The 20,358-nt window shown below is 33.4% G+C and overlaps 1 protein-coding gene across 5 annotated transcripts in view; it reads left to right on the plus strand.

The window, feature by feature from the left end:
- Positions 1 to 944: 944 nt before the first annotated feature.
- PTPRC (protein tyrosine phosphatase receptor type C) overlaps positions 945 to 20,358 on the plus strand; it is a 124,809-nt gene continuing 105,395 nt past the window's right edge. For all 5 annotated transcript variants that reach the window (XM_059413045.1, XM_059413046.1, XM_059413048.1 and 2 more), the window contains exons 1-2: positions 945 to 1,045; positions 1,127 to 1,242. In XM_059413045.1, coding sequence (XP_059269028.1) covers positions 1,170 to 1,242 — 73 coding nt within the window. In that variant the 5' untranslated portion in view covers positions 945 to 1,045; positions 1,127 to 1,169. The remainder of the gene's footprint in view (positions 1,046 to 1,126; positions 1,243 to 20,358) is intronic.

Below are 20,358 nucleotides of genomic sequence, written 5' to 3' on the forward strand. Positions count from 1 at the left end.
GCGCACTATTGGTTTTAAATGAACCGGATATTGTGATAATGATACCAATTTATTTAATTGTGTGACTGAATTCACTGTAGCTTTTTGCCAGTCTGCATTTTCCTAATTGATGGACTTGCTAAGAGTACCATCAGAATCATGAAGAAGGCTATATATTAATTTGCTGTCTTTTAATCAAAAAGATTGGGAGTATATTGCTGAGGAAAAAAAAAAAAAAAAAAGGTTAGCTTTGTAAAAACAACAGCAACAAAACCAGCAACAACGTCCCAGCTCTTGATTTCGTTGCCCTTCATACCCTCATCAACAGCCTAAAGACCTCTCAAGTCACAGAAGCATTCTTTTTTTGAAGCAGGATTTGCTGCTGTAGACGTGACTTTCTGATTCCATTGCTAGCCCAATGAGGATGTCTGTGAAAGATCTGGGGCAAAGCTGTTAAGCTTTCTGAGAGTGCTTTTGCATAGAAAATGGGTTTGACTGCTAAAACTGTTATATTGGTAGGGTTTGAATGTCTGCCTAGGAAATGATACTGGTTGCAAAAAATAACCAGATAGGTAATTTTTCCTTGCTCCTTTGGTCATTTGGAATCAAATACAGGTATTTTCTACTAATTCAATCCTTGTGTCATCTTGCCAACCCCATTATGGTATACCCACCCTGGATCTGATTTATCAACTCTTAGGTGAGAGAATACTGAATTTTTGGGGATGGGGATATGACTTTTTTTTTTTTTTAAGTTGTAATGAAATATTGTTAAGAGAGTATTATTTAAAGCTTTAGAAAACATCTTCCTTGAAGGAAAAAAATCTTTTAAAAGGCCTACTAACTTAGCCTAATTACTTGAATTAAGGAAGTAAGACACTTTTGCACTGACTTTGAACAACTTTCTTGACTTCCTGCAAAGAGGATTCTTGACAGTATTTTTGGAGAAGTTAGTAAAACCGAATCTGACATCACTACCTAGCAGTTTCTGTAGCTACCAGAGTGGTTTGCTCTTAGGGTAACAGAGGAGGAAATTGCTCCCTGTGTGATAAGACAACAGCAAAGAGTATGCATTCATTTCTTTTATTTTTGACTCAATTTCACAAAGAAAACCTTTTGCAGAGATAACTATTATTTTGCCTTTCAGAAGGACGCATGCTGTTTCATAGGAATACGGCTGATTTCCAGATATGACCATGTACTTGTGGCTTAAACTTTGGGCATTTGCCTTTGCCTTTCTGGATGCAGGAGTGTTTGTTACCGGTAAGTACAAGTATGTTAATGTATTCTTAGTAATATTTTTTTCCTTATGGAGAGACATGGGTTTGAAGTAGACATAAAAATAAGTTAAGTGTTGGTGATTGAAAATGAGGAAGCTCACTCTAAAATGATCAAGGCTATTGTAGTTCAGAGAGACAAGTCTTGCTATGTGACAGAATACATTGTTACTGTTTTAAAAGGCATAAATGTTTGGGGGTAAAAATCACTATTTAAAAGAAACGTTGTCTATCTGTATCTTTGTTTATAAACTATTCAAGGATATTACAAAAGCAATGTTGTTACTTAACCCTCAAATATGTGAATATAAGTTTATGAAAGTCTGAGGAAATCTTAATGACAAAGTAAGTGAATTTTCATCCTTTTAACAAAATATGATTTTTTTAAAGTCATAATATGGCTTTGGTTGCATGCAAGCCATTCTTTTTTAAACTGGAGTTTCCTTCCTCAAAAGTAAATTACTACTGAAACAGTTTTATTAAATACTTAGCTATATGATAGCTTAAAATAATATACTTGGGAATTTACAAAATATTAATTTTATGCATATTCTTAGCACAGAATGTATTTTAAAACAAGTTTTTGGTTTCTTCCTAATAGTTTTAATGGTCATTTGCTTCGGAAATTTTTACGGGGCCACCGCCCTTCCTGGGTGTGGGTAAATAGTAGAGCCTTGATGAGATTAAAAATGCTTAAATTCTTAAGAGTCATGCAAATGCTGTATTCTATAGGAAAATGTAATGGGGAATCTCAAGTACTCATTTAATTTGAAGATCTTGGCATATTTATTATCTATTTTATGGACATTTATTGAACAGTTTCGGTTTGGGTCATGAGTGCATCTCGGTTGATTGTTAAATGTAACTAATAAATTGATATTTAATATTACTCCTTATGATGTAGCATCTAAAAGCTGTTATTCATTATTGAAAGGATATTAAAAATGGCATTTTTGTAGACATTTCAACTAAGTTTTTAAAAAAGGGGAAAAATTGTTTTTGAAAGTGTCGCTTACTGGAAGTCACTCTGAAATCTGTTTTTGACGTTCCGCCACTCTTCTTTCCTCTAAAAGGCAGGATAGTAGCTACCTCTAGAGCTTGTTACATTGTCAGTTGATATTTTGTGTAACGAGAAGAGTGGAAAGCGTTGTAAGATACTGTTTTGTTTTTAACTGCAAAGACAGAGAAACAACTTTTTGTCTTAATACAGAAAATGTTTTTCAAGTTACCTTTTCTATAAAGTTAGTTATCATGACCAAGACCAAATTATAACGAATAATGATTTTAACCAGGCGATACTATGTATATTATCATAAATCAGAGTGAATATTCATTGAAAATTCCCACTTAAGAACTGTTGCAAAGCATTTTTAAATAAGCACAAAGAAACACTGAAGTATTTTGTAGGACACAGAACAAATCACCATAAAAATTTCAACTCACTCTATTAGGGATTTTTACCATAGGAAATTTCTTTCAATTTATGATCAAAATAAAAATATAAAACTATCCAGAAACATTTAAATCAATTGTGCTGAATAATTTGTCCTAAATAAATGGATAGGTATACATAGATTTATTTTGAAGGACCAAAATACAAAATTTGTACACTTGTTTGTACAAATATCAAGAGCTAATACTTTTTCTAAAAGGCATTGAAATGTATACATATTTTTGGAAAAAACAAAAGAATCATATTATCTGTGTCTACAAACCTTATTTAACATATAAGTATAATTATCTGTGTCTGCAAATCTTACATACCATCCTTTTAAGTTCAGAGAGACATTTTGTGATTCAATGTATGATTTGGGAAGTTATTAATCTTCTAAATTATATATATTTCCTTATTAACAGCTAATGAGTTGATTGTATGCTTGATTTTAATGTGTTACAATTGAGTTCAGTGAGCATAGGAAGTATGCTCAAATTTATATTGTGTACTTTAAGGGAATAAAAAACCAGAGCCAAATGTAGAGAGACATCAATTAATAGGTAAATATATGTACAACTCAGATGTGTTATTTAATACCTAAAATAAAAATACTGGCAAGGCAAAATGAAGCTTTGCCATGGCAACAATGCTGGGTTGGGTTTTACACAAAAGTTTGTAATCTCTGTGCCTCTTTGCCATGATAACTGGAAAACTTGGTTGAACATTTCTAAATAATTCTAGGGAATGATGATTGTTTTTAGAACTCAGGTAGGGATGAGTGTTTTCTGACTCTAAAAAAGGAGTAAAGCTAGGCAAATCTATCAGTCTATAACATACCAGCCAGGGTATACAAGTTATATTATGTGAGTCATAACAGTTTAGATTCATTTCCTGCTCATAATTCTCCATTTCCCAGCTACATTAAAATAAATATCTCACATTATAAACATGTATTATGCTTGCACATCTCAGACTTTCAATGCAAATTGAATTTAATAAGCAACCTTACTAAGATCTAAATACTCTACAATTTAGAGATTTAAGGATATGAACGTTATTTTTTATGAATCTTGTACAAGTATTTATTTTTTATAAAAATCTGCCTGTGATCCTTATCATTGCTAGAATTTGAAATGCATTTTTTTGATGGGGGGAGGGAAAGGGTAAGATGGACTTAAGGGTCTGTCTGTCCTTTTCCTATCTTGTTCTATATAAGTAAGTAGAAGGGCAGTGTGGTTAGTCTGAGCTAGGTCTTTCCTCTGTTCTGGGGCACCTCTCTATCGATATACAAACACATATCTATTCTAGTGTTTATCTGTGAATCATAAAGTACACACAAACACATATCTACTTATCTACCTTCTGGTTCTTCATATTTGTCTACTTTTAAACATTGCGGTTTTATGGGCTTTAATCCTTGGCCAGTTTTATTCTTATTTTCTTGTTTTCTGTGCTCAGAGTTTGATATCATTACCTGCTAAGTATTGATGATCCTGATTTCCCATCTCCAGACTCATTCCTCTGAGGGACAAAAAAAAAAAAAAAAAAGGGGAAGAGAAAAAGAAAAAAAAAATCTGAAATATATTTAAATGCTCCTCAAGTCTTATAATTTTACTTTTTAATAATCTCTAAAATCTTTTCCCTCTTTTTTATCTCCATTGACATCACCTTAATTCATGCCTTTATCACTTTTTGCTTGGAGTATTATAGTTTCCTAATCTATCTGCAGTCTCATCCATTTCTTTCTATAATCTACACCTTAAAAATATAAAATGAAAGGAAGAGAAATCCCTCTGATATCTTCTTATTGTCTTTGGTATACATGCTAAACTCCTCGTCAGAGCCACTGGGTTCGGTGAACTAGGAGCTGGGCCTGGACTTGGGCCTGGAGCTGGGCAGAGAGTATTTTGTCTTTTTTCTTTTTCTTTTTTTTTTTTTTTTATGATTCATTAACCCACAGGAGGCAGTTTCAACACTCTGTTTCACTCATCTACACTTCCTCAGGACCTGGAAGGCTCTGTGCAAGTCCTATTTCCTCTTGAATGTTTTCTTCGGTCACTCATGCCACAAAATCTCTCTACCGAAATTGTACATGTTTTGCCAACTTTCCGTGGCATTTTTTCACATACTATTTCAATCTTGTTGGTGGTGGTGGTATTAGTGTTATTATTTACCCATCAGTGATTACAATTACTTCCATTGTAACCGGTGTGTAAGCACAAACTATGTCTTATGCCTTTTTCTGTATTCTCTGTACCTGATTTCTTACCAGAAATCAGTTATGGTTGTTTTTTGACAAGACCAAAGATTATAATAATGAAGGAGAAAGAGGAAGAACGCAAAAAAAACAGCGAGCAGAAGGATAGAGGGAGTTAGACAATGTCATCAAGGTTAAATAAAATCATTTTGGATCTGGATTTTTATAGGTTTTGATTTTTAAAAACTTGATTTCTTCTTCTTCTTATTATTTTGCTATTTCCTTCATTCATCTCCCTATTTTCCCTCTTATCTGGAAGACCTTCTTAATTTCTTAAAAAATCCATAGCTCAAGAATGTTATTCCTAAATACTTCTTGGCCTACTCTTGGACATTTTTAGTAATGGCATTTCATTTGGTGGGTTAATTTTGTTCTTCAGATAGAGATGACTGTAAGAAGAGAAGTAAGGAATCAAGTGGGAGAGGAGATACTTCTCTACCATGGGGACAAAAACCCAGGGAGTCAGGTCCAGTCCTTGCAGATAGAGTCATGGGCACTGGTAGTATTTTGGGACTGCTTTCAAGGGCTCACTCTATGCACTGCATTCTGGGCACACAGAAAGCTCATTGGGAGTTTGGGCATCGTTTCTTACTAAGATAACATGATAATGAATTTCAATTTGAGTAGGTAAAAAGCAGAGACTTATAATTAGTTTGATTAATTTTGTAGGTGAAAGCATAGTGTTAACACACACACCCAGCGTTCTGATCAGATCATGTATGTGTCAGTCACCTTAGTGCAGAGAAAGAGATTTGTCATCACCGAACACCTTTGATCTTTTTCAGTCATCTTATAAATTTATGGGAATATTTACATAGGAGAAAATTGGAATGAAAATTGAACTTAATCTCAATTTAAACTTAATTTCAGTCTAGTCTTAATATCTGTGTCTGTATTAGATACCCAGCTCTACACTACTTGCCTATTATTAAAGGATTAATGCTATAAGTTTTATATACATAAAGATAATACTCTGTAGGGAAGGATGAAGAAAAAAAAATGAAATATTGCAAGCTATTCATTCAGCCATATGATATGATATCTATTTCTACATAATACTGAACTATATAGATATATTTTGTATACAAGGTCATAACCAATATTTAGATAAGAAATATCTAATCATTGCTTAAAATTTTTAATTTGCATTCATTTTTATATGTCCAGGTGCTTCCTCAATGTCAGTGCGTCAAGAGTCTGGGGGAGGACTACTGTAAGCAGAGTATTGTGGGTTCAGGAATAACAACAAAAACAAGAAAAGATAAATAGAACTTTGGCATAAATACACATAAAGTCAGTGTTAGTGAACTACGTAAGCACCTTCCATGTGCGTTCATATCTTTAACTGATTGACCTCTGAAAAAATAATCAGTAAGATTATCAATGCTTTTATTAGATTCCTTTTTAAAAGTATTTTATTTATTTATTTGACAGAGAGAGAGAGAGCGATCACAAGTAGGCAGAGAGGCAGGCAGAGAGAGAAAAGGAAGCAGGCTCCCTGCTGGGCAGAGAGCCCCATGCGGGGCTCGATCCCATGATCCCAGGACCCTGGGATTATGACCTGAGCCGAAGGCAGAGGCTTAACCCACTGAGCCACCCAGACACCCCCTTTTATTAGATTCTTTACTGAAGACCCATTCAAACAACTTTAACATCTTCCATGGTGCTTAGCTATATATACAGTGTTTAAAGATTCAACATCTATTTCCTACTAAAAATGAGCCACAAATACCTGAAATGAAAAAGTTATTTTACTAAAACTTCAATTTCTCCTATATATACTGCATGTGTAATAAAATTATAACTACATGCAACGATATTCCAATGAAAATGATTGCCATTCATATATTTAAAAAACTACTTCCAACCAAAATGTGAACAACCACAGGAAAATCATCAGCCCTCAAAAGAGGTGATCTTCTAATAGTGGAGCACAAATCAAGAACTAAGGGCAACTCAGCATCAACACATATGTATTAGAAAATGAACAGCTACTCTAGCAAACAACAAAAAGCACTAATGTGCTAGAAGAAACTCGGCATTGTAAATATTAGTAATAATTAATTGTCCTGATAGTCATGGGAAATAGATTAGAGAATCCTATATAAATAATAATGATGTTAAGAGATGATAGCAAAGGGATGAAATCATGGCAATAAAGTGTGGTTACCATATTTTAAATATCTCCATTTAAAGGAAAAAACCCAGTAATTTGTTTAGTGATAAAAGCATCACTAAGCATCATAGGAAATGAGGTAGGTGCCATTCTGTGTTGGAGATGGCATTTAGATCGAGAAGCATTTTAACAATTGAATTCGATGAATTGTATGATCTCAATTCAAATCACTTTCCATCTCTGAGACACAGTGTCCTCATCTATAAAGTGCTGTAAGCATTAACATTGAGAATATTTATGAAATGCTTTGAAAACTATGAGATGCCCTGCAGAGTTACCTACTGTATTTACATGATCCGATAAAATCACAGCAGTAGCTATTTTTTATTGACACAGGATTCCAAATTACATCTCTTTCCTTGAGTGGCTCAGAGGAGATACAGTTTAAGGCTATGAGGTAAAGGAACAAACCCTTAGAGATCTTTGAATTCTTTGAAATTTCCATCCCGTTTTAGGGATTTTTCAGGCTACTCTGGATGTCACCTCTTAAATAGTTTGTAAATCCAATTTTTTGCTAGAGATTCTAAAGTTTTCTTGTTGTGACAATAGCCTGCAATTTTGCCTCCCTTCAATCCCTAGTGTGTTCTTACCTACTTCTACTAGGATAATCTCTGTAAAAGGCGAAACTTACCATTGTATAATCTTCGTTCAGTGGCTCCCTATTGGATAGAGAATATACTGATCCCATGATTTTGATCCCAAGGATGTTTAAGAAAATAAGCATTTCATTAGAATATACCTATATTTATGAGTTTTCCTTGAGAACTGCTTTCACAGAAAACAAAAGTAAAACAAAACAAAACAAACGCATTAAGCGAAACTAATTCCCTGAGCATTTTTATATAACCTGATCAGATCATTACCAATTTTTTCATTAAAAGAATTTTACTGGATGAATGTTCAATAGCATCACTTTTCATTCAATTTTTATAATTAATATTAAATTCATGAATCAATTTTTTTCATCCACATCCAATTTTACGGATTATAGACTTATGCCTCTGATAATTTTCCTTTATGGTTATGATATTTCTACATGAATTTTTTTTGGTCAAATAATACAGATCTAAATTTCCTAAAAAGGTTTAATTCTTCTATTTAGCCAGAAACAGCATTACTTCTGCACAGTTTTAGCCATTGCTTCTTTCTTTTCCTTTTTTTTTTACATTTCAATATGACACAAAATGTAATTGATCTAATGTATTTACCTCCATCAAATCTTAGGTTGTGCAGTATTAGACATTTTCAAATTTATATTGTGCTGATATAGCTATCATTAGCAATCATTTTGTGATTGAGAGCTCCATTTTGAGATTTCAAGTGTTTTGATTACTTCTCGAGTAACCAGTGGAAACTTCAGAAGTATTTACAAGACTGCTGTATAGTCTAGAATCGTATTTTAACTCTCATTCATTTGAGTAGCATTCTTCTTATTAGCTTACACACCCTATGTCAACTTCTTACTGGTTGGTACAGCAAAAATTAGAGAGATTAATTAATGTTTTCAATATATATAGTAGGTGAGATCAAAGTCAAATCATCCTACTTCTGTCTCTGCATTTAGAAAAAATAAAGCTCTTAGCATGGTATACACAGCTTTAATTTAGTCCCTCCAGGTTTTTATAGCTTAATCTGTAACTTTGTGACATGTACTATACAGTTGACCCTTAAACAATGGAGATTAGAGAGACTGATGCCCTACACAGCCAAAACTCTATGTATAACTTTTGATTCCCCCAGAATTTAACTACTAATTGTCTACTTTTGACTGTAAGACTTCCTGATAACATAAAAGGTTAATTAATGCATATTTTGTATATCATATGTATTATATATTGTATTCTTGTGATAAAGTAAACTCGAGAAAAGAAATGTTGAGAAAATCGTAAGGAAAAAAGCAATTGGTAGTACTGTATTTATCAGAAAAAGTCCACATCAGAAGTAGACCTACACAGTCCAAACCAGTGTTGTTCAAAGGTCAACTGTATACTCCTGTTGTAACTTGGATTTTCCTAAAAATATAATGTTTTCTTCTTCAAACTGCTGACCAGGCTGTTTCTTCTTCCCTCCACTTTTTTTTTTTTTTAATTGGGCAAATTATAATGGTCTTTAAACTTTAGTTCAAGGGTCACTTCCAATGGGCAGCCGTCTTGCATGTTCCCTGCTCTTCCAGTCCTTTCACACCTGGGCAGGTGTTCATCTGCTGTGATGATTCCATGAATAACCCTCTTAGAGATCTCTTTATCTGGCTTTCTCTCATATAGCTAGTGAGCTTGTGTAGATAATCATTAGGTCTCTGCTTATTTATCAATGAGCCCCTGCAGGTCCTTGAAACTTGTTTGTTAAATGGGTGGATAGGTGTCAGTATAGTCTAACCCTGTATGAAGAAAGCACTTAACAACCCACAAAAATGATTTTAAATCTCTCCTTTTGTTGTTGTTATTACAGTATTTATAGTAAAGTTCCTACATGATGGAGAAATTCAGGAAATAGAAGGAAGAAAAAATTGCTTAAAATCCTTGCTCACCCTTTTTCTTTCCTTCTTGTCTTCTATCTCTGTTTTGATTATGTTCTGTGTGTAAAATGATTAAGTGCTATTTGTAGAGTTGCACATTACATTTTTTTTCTCTAAGTGAACCATGATTATTCTAGGCAACTTGAGAAACACAGAAATGAATAAATAGGAAAATAAAAATCTCAGGATTCTTGAAACCCATCACTAAAAACTTTCTGAATATTTTATTTCACCAGTCTAGCTAAATCTGTTTATTTACTCATTCATTAATTCATATCATGAACAAATATTTTATGAGTACTTTTCCTGTACCTTCAGCTGGGAATGCCATATTCTATGCCTATCTTTGGGAAGTCTATACTCTTCATTGTGGCAGTGGCTGCTTGAAGATGGGTTTTTAAATCTTCCAACTTCTCCATAAGCTTTCTCCTCAAAGTAATAACATACCTTGCAACAGATGATTAATTCTTTTCTCCATCATTACAAATTATAGATTAAAAAATATTATTTAAAATCTGCTTATAATACACTCTTTAAATAAAAACTCTGTTCTTACCAGACCACATCTAGGCCCCTGTTTTAACTAGATTTCTTCTACAGGCTTTCAGTTATAGAAGTTCTGAATCTGCCAGAGTTGTGCAGGTTATTATTAGATATTTAATAAATAAAGGTGGTAGATGTGAAGACAAACTAGACAAAAGTCCCAATTCTCTTTGGTTTGTTTGCTTTGTGATTTGGTCTGAAAATAAAAGCTTTATTTAGAGAGACATGTTAAAACATACCCATGTGTACCGCATGCAAATAAACCCTTAAATTATTTTGGTGATCTTCCATAACGGTTTTCCAAGGTTATTGGCTAATAAGGGCTGATATTTCATCCTGGGTCAGCCTGATTCTTAGTTCATTCTTTTTCGACTGGATTACTCGGACTTCTTTGTGGTTAGCCTAGTGACCAGGTAATTGAGGACATGACTATTTGATGGTAGGCAAATCACACCAAGACTGCAGGGTGGTTGGTGGTGTCTCAGAGGTCATTTGTGTGAAACATACATTTCAGCCCCATGCAGTTTAGTTAGCTACATAGGTAAAACACTGGGAACCCAGCCACTTCAATATTTTTAGCAAGATCTAAGTCACCTAAGATTTTGTCTCTTATTAAAAAACAAAAGACATCTTTGATTAATTCGTATTTACTATGAATGTTGATGCTGCATTAATAATACAAAAGTCATGTTGCCATCATCTTGAAATGGAGCTTAAGAAGGTACACCACTGAGTCTGTCGGGAGGTGAGTGATATGATGGAAAGAATGGATTTTCCCCAAACTAATTTGTTTTTTATATTACATAAAGTGAAAGCCATTGAATAATTTACCAAAGTATCTAGAATTTTTTTTTGTTTTTGAAGTGCAAGGGAAGTAACTTGACCTTTGTTAAACACTTTGATCATGGAAAACACATGAGGTTCTCATCTTATTCCAGGAAGTGTAGACACCAGATAAGCTTTTTATGGTTATCCAAGAGGCATATTAAATGAATCTGGTAAAGCTGTCTTATAGTTTTCTACTCCAGGGACAGGTTGGCTAAAACTCAAGGGAGAGGAAAGAATAAAAAAATATGTTTATTGTTTGGTTACTGTGATAAATGTGGGCTGTCAATGAAATAACTTAGGTCAAGTATTCTACCTTGAATTCTTAGACTTAGGTTTCCAAATCCCTTTTTTAGTTTCTAACCTAAGATTTTTAACTTATGCCCTAATAAGTTCTAAGTCTTTCTATTTTTTTAGTGACCATGTTTTTATTTTCTGAATCTACTGATGGAAGCTTTAGGTATGTTCAAAGTACATTGTAGCTAAGAAAAATTAATTAAGCAAAAGATACCAGTTCAAAGCATTGACTGTGGGAGAGAGTGATGATATGTAGGAGGTAGGTAAGTGAAAGAAAAGGGCTAGGGAGCTGATGAAAATAATTTAAAGAAATAATACTAGAAATATTGGATTCAAATCAGCTCTGACCTTTAATATGCTTAAGAAATCAGTCTTTGAAATGTTGCTTGGATTCCATTCTGAGCTATCCAGTTAGAAACATTATCTTTTAAATCCTCAGTTCCTTATCTGTACAATAGGAACAATAGCAGTAGCTATTAGATGAGATAATTTACTCATTGATTTAGCCATTTTTAAAATAGAATCTCTATTATGTGCTAGGAACTATTCTAAGTGCTGACACAGTGATAAATAAAACAGAAAAGGTACCAACATTCAAGGAGCTTAATCTTAGTAAAAAAAGATAATGAAACTAAGTAAATAACTGAGAAAGTTTCAGATATTGATAAGTGCTGTGAAATAAAACAGTGTAACGTGATAGAGACAGGCCAAATTGGGGAGTGACTGGCCTTTTAGACAGTGATCAAAGAAGACCTCTTAAAAGTAGTGTCATTGGACGGATGATATTGGGTGATAAGATTTGTAAAGATTTTTGTAAAGAAGAACTGGCAGGTGCAAAGTTTCTTCATAAAAAGCAAAAACTTGGTGGGTTCAAAGCAAGGAAAGGAGGTCAGGTGCTTGCAGTATGGTGGGTAAATGCTGCGTGGTTTGTGGTGACGCTGGAGAGATAGGTAGAAGGGGCAGGTCCTACAGGGCCTTGTTGGCAATGAAAAGAATTTGGATTTTTACCTTAAGCATAAAGAGAGTAAGCTATTTGGAAGTTTTAAGTGGAGAATGAGCTAATCTTATATCCATGTTAAAGAGACTATTCTGGCTGCTGTGAGAATAGATTGGAAGGGAGTTATAACCTGGAGACAAGTTAGGAGCCAGTTGAATTGGTGGAAAGGAGAAAAGGGGTGGTATCTGGACTAGGTGCTGACAGTGGTGGTGGAAAGAAAGGACACGTGTATATAGAATCAAGAGAAGTTGCTGTGTGGAAAAAAAATATAGGAAGTTATATAGAACGCCTCATCTTTTCCTCATGAACAATTAAGATGAGAATCACCCCAGTTCGAATAGGCAATCAAGGGTTCTGTTTTATCCATATTAATGTTTGAATTCTCATTAGACATTCACTAGAGATATTAGAAATTGATTGGAATTAAGAGTGTGGGAGTTATTAGGACTAGATTGTAGTCAGACATTTGGAAGTCACTGTATAGAGATGGAATTTAAAGCCAAGGAACTGAGGACTTAATTCTAAGCCCTGGGACACATCATATTTGGAGGGGTTAAGAGGAGGGACTAGGAAAAGAAAAAGTGAGAAGGGGTAGCCAAAGTGGAAAAGGAAAAAAAATTTGCTATGGATATTGAGAAAAAAAGCTGATGATTTAATGAGAATCCAGCCAATTTCACATAAAAGTCGAAATTTGTGTCTTTTGAAAGTTTGGTTGAATAGTAATTATAAGCATACTAATTATTGTCAAATATACTTATTTAACTTTAATACTGGCCCAAAAGTAAGTTATGAAAATAATTTGTAACAATATTCATAAGAATTAAATATATATGTATATTTGTGTGTGTGTGTGTAGATATATATATATATATATATATATATTTACATGTATAATATTTATCTCCCTTGCTAGCTCAGCTATTCAAAAAAAGGGGTATGACTTAAAATAAAATTTTAATAAAATTTGGGTAAAATATATTGAAAGACTAATGAATTATTAATTTAATTGAAAATGTCTTGAAAAGGTAACACTATGTTGAATTTCTTGTTTGGTATATTTTGTTTTGGTGCACATTGATAAAAATCTTTAAAGATCCTATTTAATCTAATAGATGGACAGGTTAGGAGGTTTGTTGAATATAAATTATTTCATAAAAGGCTTATTTCTAAAACAAATTTTAAATCTTTCATTTCTTTGAGAAATTTGAAAAACAATTGCTTATTACTTAGGCTTATATTCGGTAGGACCAAAGAGTCTTGATAAAGAATTTACAAATCAGAATTTGTCCTTTTGGGGACATATCTATGTTTATGAATATGTTTATATATGTATATACATATATATGCTTATATAAATATATATATTTAATAAGATGAATTATTAATAAGGAAAATAGTGCTACCATGTGCCATGTGTTTTCAACACTGTATAAATGTGATCTCATTTAACTTAAGTATACATATACAAATCATTATGGAGTCTAGCTTATACGTACCTTATATCAGTAAAGTTGTTACTTACTTACTGATTATAATATCCCAAAGGGAATAGCTAAACTTAATTTTTCTCATTCTAATTTTAAATACTAAAATTGAGAAAGAAGGAGTGAAGAAAGGAAAGTACTAATGAGCTCCTCCCATGTGCTTGGTACTAAGATGCTTCACCTGCATTGTGCTGCTCAACCTTATCTTTCTTTCTGTATTTTGTTTCTAATGGTTTGGAGTATTAAATAAATGTTCGGATAAACCTCGGTCACCAGTGTGAACAGAGGAAAACAGAATTATGGTTAAACCCAAAGAATAAGCGATCTAAATATTATTGACATTTGTTGTTCTATTAGGGTATTTTGTTCAAGTTCAAAAATGGGCACATGAGATGTTTGGGTCGTTTACTCTGAATTCAAAAATGAACTCCTATTGAAAAGGCTTAGCACGGGAGAAAGTTGTGCAGCTTTCTCTTCCTGCCTGGCTTCATTTTCACAAGGATATAAAGCCATCGTTTAAGCCCATCTGCCTCAGAGCTTGTGAGAGACAAGGAGAGAAGAGAAGGGTGGGGGACAGAGAGAATGAATGAGAGAAGGTGAATCCATTTATTGCAAACGATATTTTAGTGTGTGGAAAATAGATAATCATGTATGCAGGCACTAACATCAGTGAGTCAGGGAGCATAATTTGCTGTAATGCAGAAAATCTAGCTGTATGTAAATAGGGACATAAAAAGCCTAGTAAACCTAAGTAATCCATTTTAAGATGTGTTAGCTCAATTATGCAAGAAAATATCACTATTTCTCTGCCCCCTACTTTGAGGATAAAAGTTGGAATGACGGAAATAACTTACAATCAAAAAATTTAAAAAAAAGAAGAAAAAGAAAAGAAAAGAAAGGATTCAGTATCATGTCAGTGTGCAGAGCTGTGATACCACATGGCAACTTAAGAACAAATGGAACCCACAAGTCCATCTTCAGGTTCAAGAAGGAGAGGTTCTCACACAGAGGAAGATTAAACATATTTTCAGGGTGATCTAAAACAGAAAATCACCAAAGCCTTTGAAATAAAAAATTATCCCTGTTCTAAGAATAGAAGGTGGTTTTATGTTGAGGGCAGCTAGAAGGCATGATGGAAGAACTATAGAGAATGGCTAGTGAGAGATCAAAGGCAAGTAGAACCTCAAAATTCTGGAAGTGGAACAAGTCAGATACAACATAAGGAGTACTTCAAAGACAAGGAAGCAAGAATAATAAAAATATCTTTAGTTGTCAAATGTAAAATTTGTGCCAGTTTTGTCACATTTTATTTTTCAAGAGCACTGTAAAACCAAAGACATTTTCTGTTCACATCAATCTGACGATACATATTTTTCTCATCTATCTGAATTAGTCAATTTTCCAAAAGAAAAAAAATACATTTTGCTCAGAGTCCAAAATGTCTTTTCTTGGTTATCCTTAATAGAATGCCTTTTCTTAAACTAAATTTTAGTATTTACATTTCTAAGTATAGGGTGGCCATAGAAAATGAATGAGAAATCACTTCTTATAGTAGAATGAAATGGAATGAAAAAGGGATGGTTGTATTCTTTAAGCATCTGCAAAACTATACAGGAGTGCCCGAGTTCTGTTATTACTATTACAATTAGCTTCTCTTTTGGTGTTTCACTTTAAGAGTTGGAATCTTGATATAAGGAATAAGAAATAGTTTGCATATTAATCTAGAAATCAAAGTACAGAAATATAGAATGTTCAAACCACCGTCATGTGGATTCTTATTTTGTAACTAAGTCACCCTACAAAGATCTGTATTTGTTAAAGAGCTGATAGACTAAAGAGAAGAATCAGTGCAATCTACAATTCCTTGATTTTGTAGAATCTTTGTTCTGGTATATGTTTTGTCAATTTATGAAAGACAGTGCTTACCATGTACTTGTTTTTTGCTAAAATATGACCTTTATCACCTATTTAGATTTTAAACAAAAAATATGTACATAATGGTGTTTCTGAAAAAAAAAAAAACCATGATGTGCTTTTTATTTTAATTCATCCATTATTCTATTCCTTATTTAATTTAGAATATATTTCTATAATTCCTTTAAAACTAAAACACGCTTCATTTAAAAATTTATTCTGGCTTTCCTTATCCATGATTTTTCTCTGAATTAACACTTCTGAAAGATATCTGATACCATAACTTGTCCTTCATTCGAGGTCTCCATTTTATGAGCTAAACATCTGGATTTGATGGCCAAGAAAACATTTCCTTCCACTGACTTTTCTAATAATCTTCTCTAACAGATACACATGCTTCATGTTTGTCAGTAAAATTGACATAATTTTCATGCCTAATGTTTTACTACATGATTAGGGAATTTTTTTGGCTAGTCTTTAAAATACATTTTAATTTTGTATGAAAACAATATTAAGAGCCAATCTAAAAAATATTAGAACCACAGATGTTTTCCTTTACTGTGTTCATTGATTTAAGATCCACCAGCATGTTGTTAAAATGTCCAGAGGTTAACAATAATGATGGCAGATGGGGCAGATTAAAATTCTTTTTTATAAAAAAAAATTTTTGTTTAAATTTTATTTAAATACCTTATTTTAATTTATTTTCTTCTGACTGAAAAAAATGGAAGGAAACTCTCTGACATCTAAAATTTCTCTCTTTTGTTTTATAATAAGAGGGAGTTTGAAATTAGGATTTAGGGGTTATAAGGCACCCCCAAAATTTATTCACACAAGTTACAAGTACTAGTTTTGTTTTCAGTGAGGAGAGGACAAGGATACATTTTCTCTTAATGTCTATTGTCCTATTTTACAACTGTAGCAATTGATCTTACTGAACTCTTCAGTCTGTAAAATACAACAGGTAATAAACAACTTGGGTCCCTCTCTCCCTCTAAATACAGGAGTATAAAAATGAAAAATTTTAAAAACTGATCAATGTTTCTTATCTATAATATTTAAATTGTTAAGAATGAATTTCCAGATCCATAAATACTTTGGAGAATTTTATCTCAGAAAATATTATCAGTGGGTTTCAGTGAATTAATTAACCCATTCAGTGAGTTAATTAACAACACTGCTGTTTACATGACAGATTTTTTTTTATTTTTATAGTCTTTGTATTGCAGATATATAGTCAAAATAAGTTAATATATACACAGGATATAAAAGAAGCATAAAAACTGGTCTTCACATTAAAAAATAGACAATGAAGATTTTTTTTTAATTTTTAGATAATGCATTTAAATTTTATTATGTTCTTCACTGTTTACTGAGAGTCAAGCATAGTTTAAGACACAGGATTCTATCAAAGTAGCAACAATATTTCCTGCCTTTACTTGAGTTTGTATTCCTAGAGAAGAAATTTTAAAGAAAGAGGAGGGGAATTTGGAAATTCAGAGACCACAGTAACACAAACCATCAGTAATTACACAATAGTACATTTCTAGAGAAAAAAGGAGACTGGAAATCATCTAGTTTAACTCATCTATTTTATAAAAAATGTGAAACTGAAACTCAAAAGCATTTAGTAACTTGCCCCATGTTTTACTGAAAATGAAGGAACGTGGTCCAGCATTCCTCAGGTGTACCACGAGGTTTTACCCATTTATCAGGTTTGCCTGATATAATGAAATGAGATTCAGATTGGGCATTCAGGGACAAGTTTTGAATCCTTTGTCTATCACTAATTCCTTTTCACTAGACTTAGACTTTGGTGGTGTTCGATATATTATTTAACTTACTTAAACCTCAATGAAATTTTTTCAGTGAAATGAATTGCTTAGTTCAATTTCTCAGCCTCGACTTGATTGATAGGTTGGCTTGGATAAATGAGCCATCCAAGTGCATTGAAGGATGTCAGTATCGCTGACCTTTACAAACTGGAGGCAGTAGCTCACCTTCCTCCTCTTCTCCCGCAACAGTCATGACGAGCAACAAAAATGTCTGCAGGCAATCAGTGTCTCCTGAAGAAAAGATTGTCAGCCCTCACCAGCTTTCTTTAGAGATACTAATTTATTTGAAATCATTTCTTTAGGACTTACCCACCTGTAACACTGTGCTGTTCTAGACCACATCTTTAACTCTTGGATGCTTCATTAGAAAGCACTCTCTAAGCATTATTCCCTGAAGTTTGTTGTATACTTGTTACAGTGACCAAAGGGAGCATGATATAAAATTTGGAAACAAAAAAACAAAAATTGGAAACAAAATAAAAGAGCAGGGACTCCAGTATGAAGCATGGGCCTACTTAAAAAAAAAAAAAAAAAAAAAAAAAGAGAGAGAGAGAGAGAGAGAGAAAGAGAGAGAGATCAGAAATATTCACAAGTAAGAAATTTATAATAGTAATGAAATCTTAAATATTAGAAAGGTTTAGGAAAACTTAACAAATGATATTAAAGTTTTCAAGGTAATTGGAAAAATTTTTCTCATGTAAGAATTAATCTATGTATTTACCAGTTGTACCGAAAGGTACAATGACAATTTAGTCATCCTAGAGACTCATTCCAAATCTTAGGTGTCCACTATGCATATTTCCTTCTAAGACCGCTTTAACTGTGTGGGGCAGTGATTTCTGGTAAGATTTGCTGGAACAAATATGAAGTATTTCATAGTGAAAAAGGTCACATCCTTTCATCCTTTGCACAGGGAAGAAATAGATTCCTATTATCCTCAGTTTTAAATTACCAGATTTTGTTGCTTCCTCTTCTTTCTCTCCTCCACCCACATTTTCCCCCCAAGTGGGTCCAGACACCTGCCAACAGAAGATGAGAGCCTCCTACAGAAACAGTGTATGCAGGGGCGCCTGGGTGGCTCAGTGGGTTAAAGCCTCTGCCTTTGGCTCAGGTCATGATCCCAGGGTCCTAGGATTGAGCCCCACATCGGGGCACTCTGCCCAGCAGGGAGCCTGCTTCCCCCTCTCTCTGCCTGCCTCCCTGCCTACTTATGATCTCTATCTGTCAAATAAATAAAATTAAAAAAGAAAGAAAGAAAGAAAGAAAGAAAGAAAGAAAGAAAGAAAGAAAGAAACGAAAAGAGAAGAAAAGAAAAGCAACAGTGTATGCACAGGAGATACAAAGGGACATTGGGAATTTGTGTCTAGCAGTTGATACCTGAGCAGAGAGCTGGTCTGATGAGTTGGGCTTTGCACCACCAAGTGACTCTGTCATACCTTGCTACAAATTGCCCCCAAGGAGGTTTACCCACTTGTGGTTTTGGGAGAAATACACGTCATGGTGGTGTGGAGGGTGGGTGCACGAGAAAAGGTTAGTTGTTAAAGAACGGGAGCTGAGAGCTCAAATAGGTTGGGTATGTTTTGCCAGATGAAGATAAAACTTGAGGCAGCCACATCCTGTGACTAGAAATTGTTAAAGTAGGCAGACTTCTATCCAGAAGTAATAGTGAAGTGCCCAAGACAAGGAGACTAAATTAGAGAGAGGAAATCAATTTTGTTAAAATTGGAAGATCTTTTTCTTGGTTTTATGGAATATTTTAACACCATGAGGGAATCAAGATCAGGTCTCGCTTATTATATGTATGTGTATTCCTATCTAAAATAAATATTGCAATTTGTCTTTTTTCCAGTAAAGCAAAGTTTGAACTGAAGTCCAAAATATTTCATTACTGGAGCAGAGAGAATGAGCTTAGTCTTTTTACCAATTACAGGGTTGATAATTAATATTTCAGGAATATAATTTTTTGAATTTTACTAGTTGATAAAAAATGAATGGAGAAAAAAATCTTTTTCTGATTACTGTCATCGGGTTACTGGTGTTTCAGATTTTTTTTTTTCCATTAAAGAAATTCAACTTTTATAAGCCTTTACTATTTTCTGTTTTTATTGGTGCCAAACAGTAGAGATTCAATTTTCCTCCCAAGCTAAAATAAAGGATGGCATGAATAAAATACTTTTTAATTTTAAATAAAATAGATTCAATATAGATATTCACCTAAAATCCCAAACATACCTGAATTAAATTATAGTCAGTTTTATGGATGAAAATCAATTGTCATTTAAAAAAAAAATAAACAATATTTTCATTTTTATCTCTGTTGCTACTTCTGGGTTCTGACTGAGTCCGGAAGCAGAAGTTGCAAAACATTGTGAGAAAATTTTTGCCTTTTTTTTTTTTCTCCACCCAAATGGAAATACCAGAAGTCTAAGAGGAAAGTCCATTTTTGCTAAACACCCAGTTCAGTGTTGCATCTCTATTGCCATCTTCAGTTATCTGTTTACAACTACCCTCCATCCATTCAGAATTGCTGCTCATGTTTTAACATCCCCGTCCTCATCCTGAGAGAATTCTTTTGGGTTTCTTGTTGCCATTGGCTACCTCTGTACCTCATGAAAAACAAATGCACTGGTAGCATCTTTTCCATAATTATACAGAAATCTTCTAATTATAGTTACCCGATGAATGTGTTAAACTGAGCTTATCCACATAATCAGCTTTGTGGAATAGCACAGTTTTTTGTTTTATTTTGTTTTGTTTTTGTTTTTTCCTTTTTCCAGGGAAGAGTTGTAAAGTCATATGGATTGCTGCCATCCTATGTGTCCAT

The sequence above is a fragment of the Mustela nigripes genome, chromosome 10, assembly GCF_022355385.1.
Source record: "Mustela nigripes isolate SB6536 chromosome 10, MUSNIG.SB6536, whole genome shotgun sequence".
In the NCBI taxonomy this organism is placed as follows: Eukaryota; Metazoa; Chordata; class Mammalia; order Carnivora; family Mustelidae; genus Mustela; species Mustela nigripes.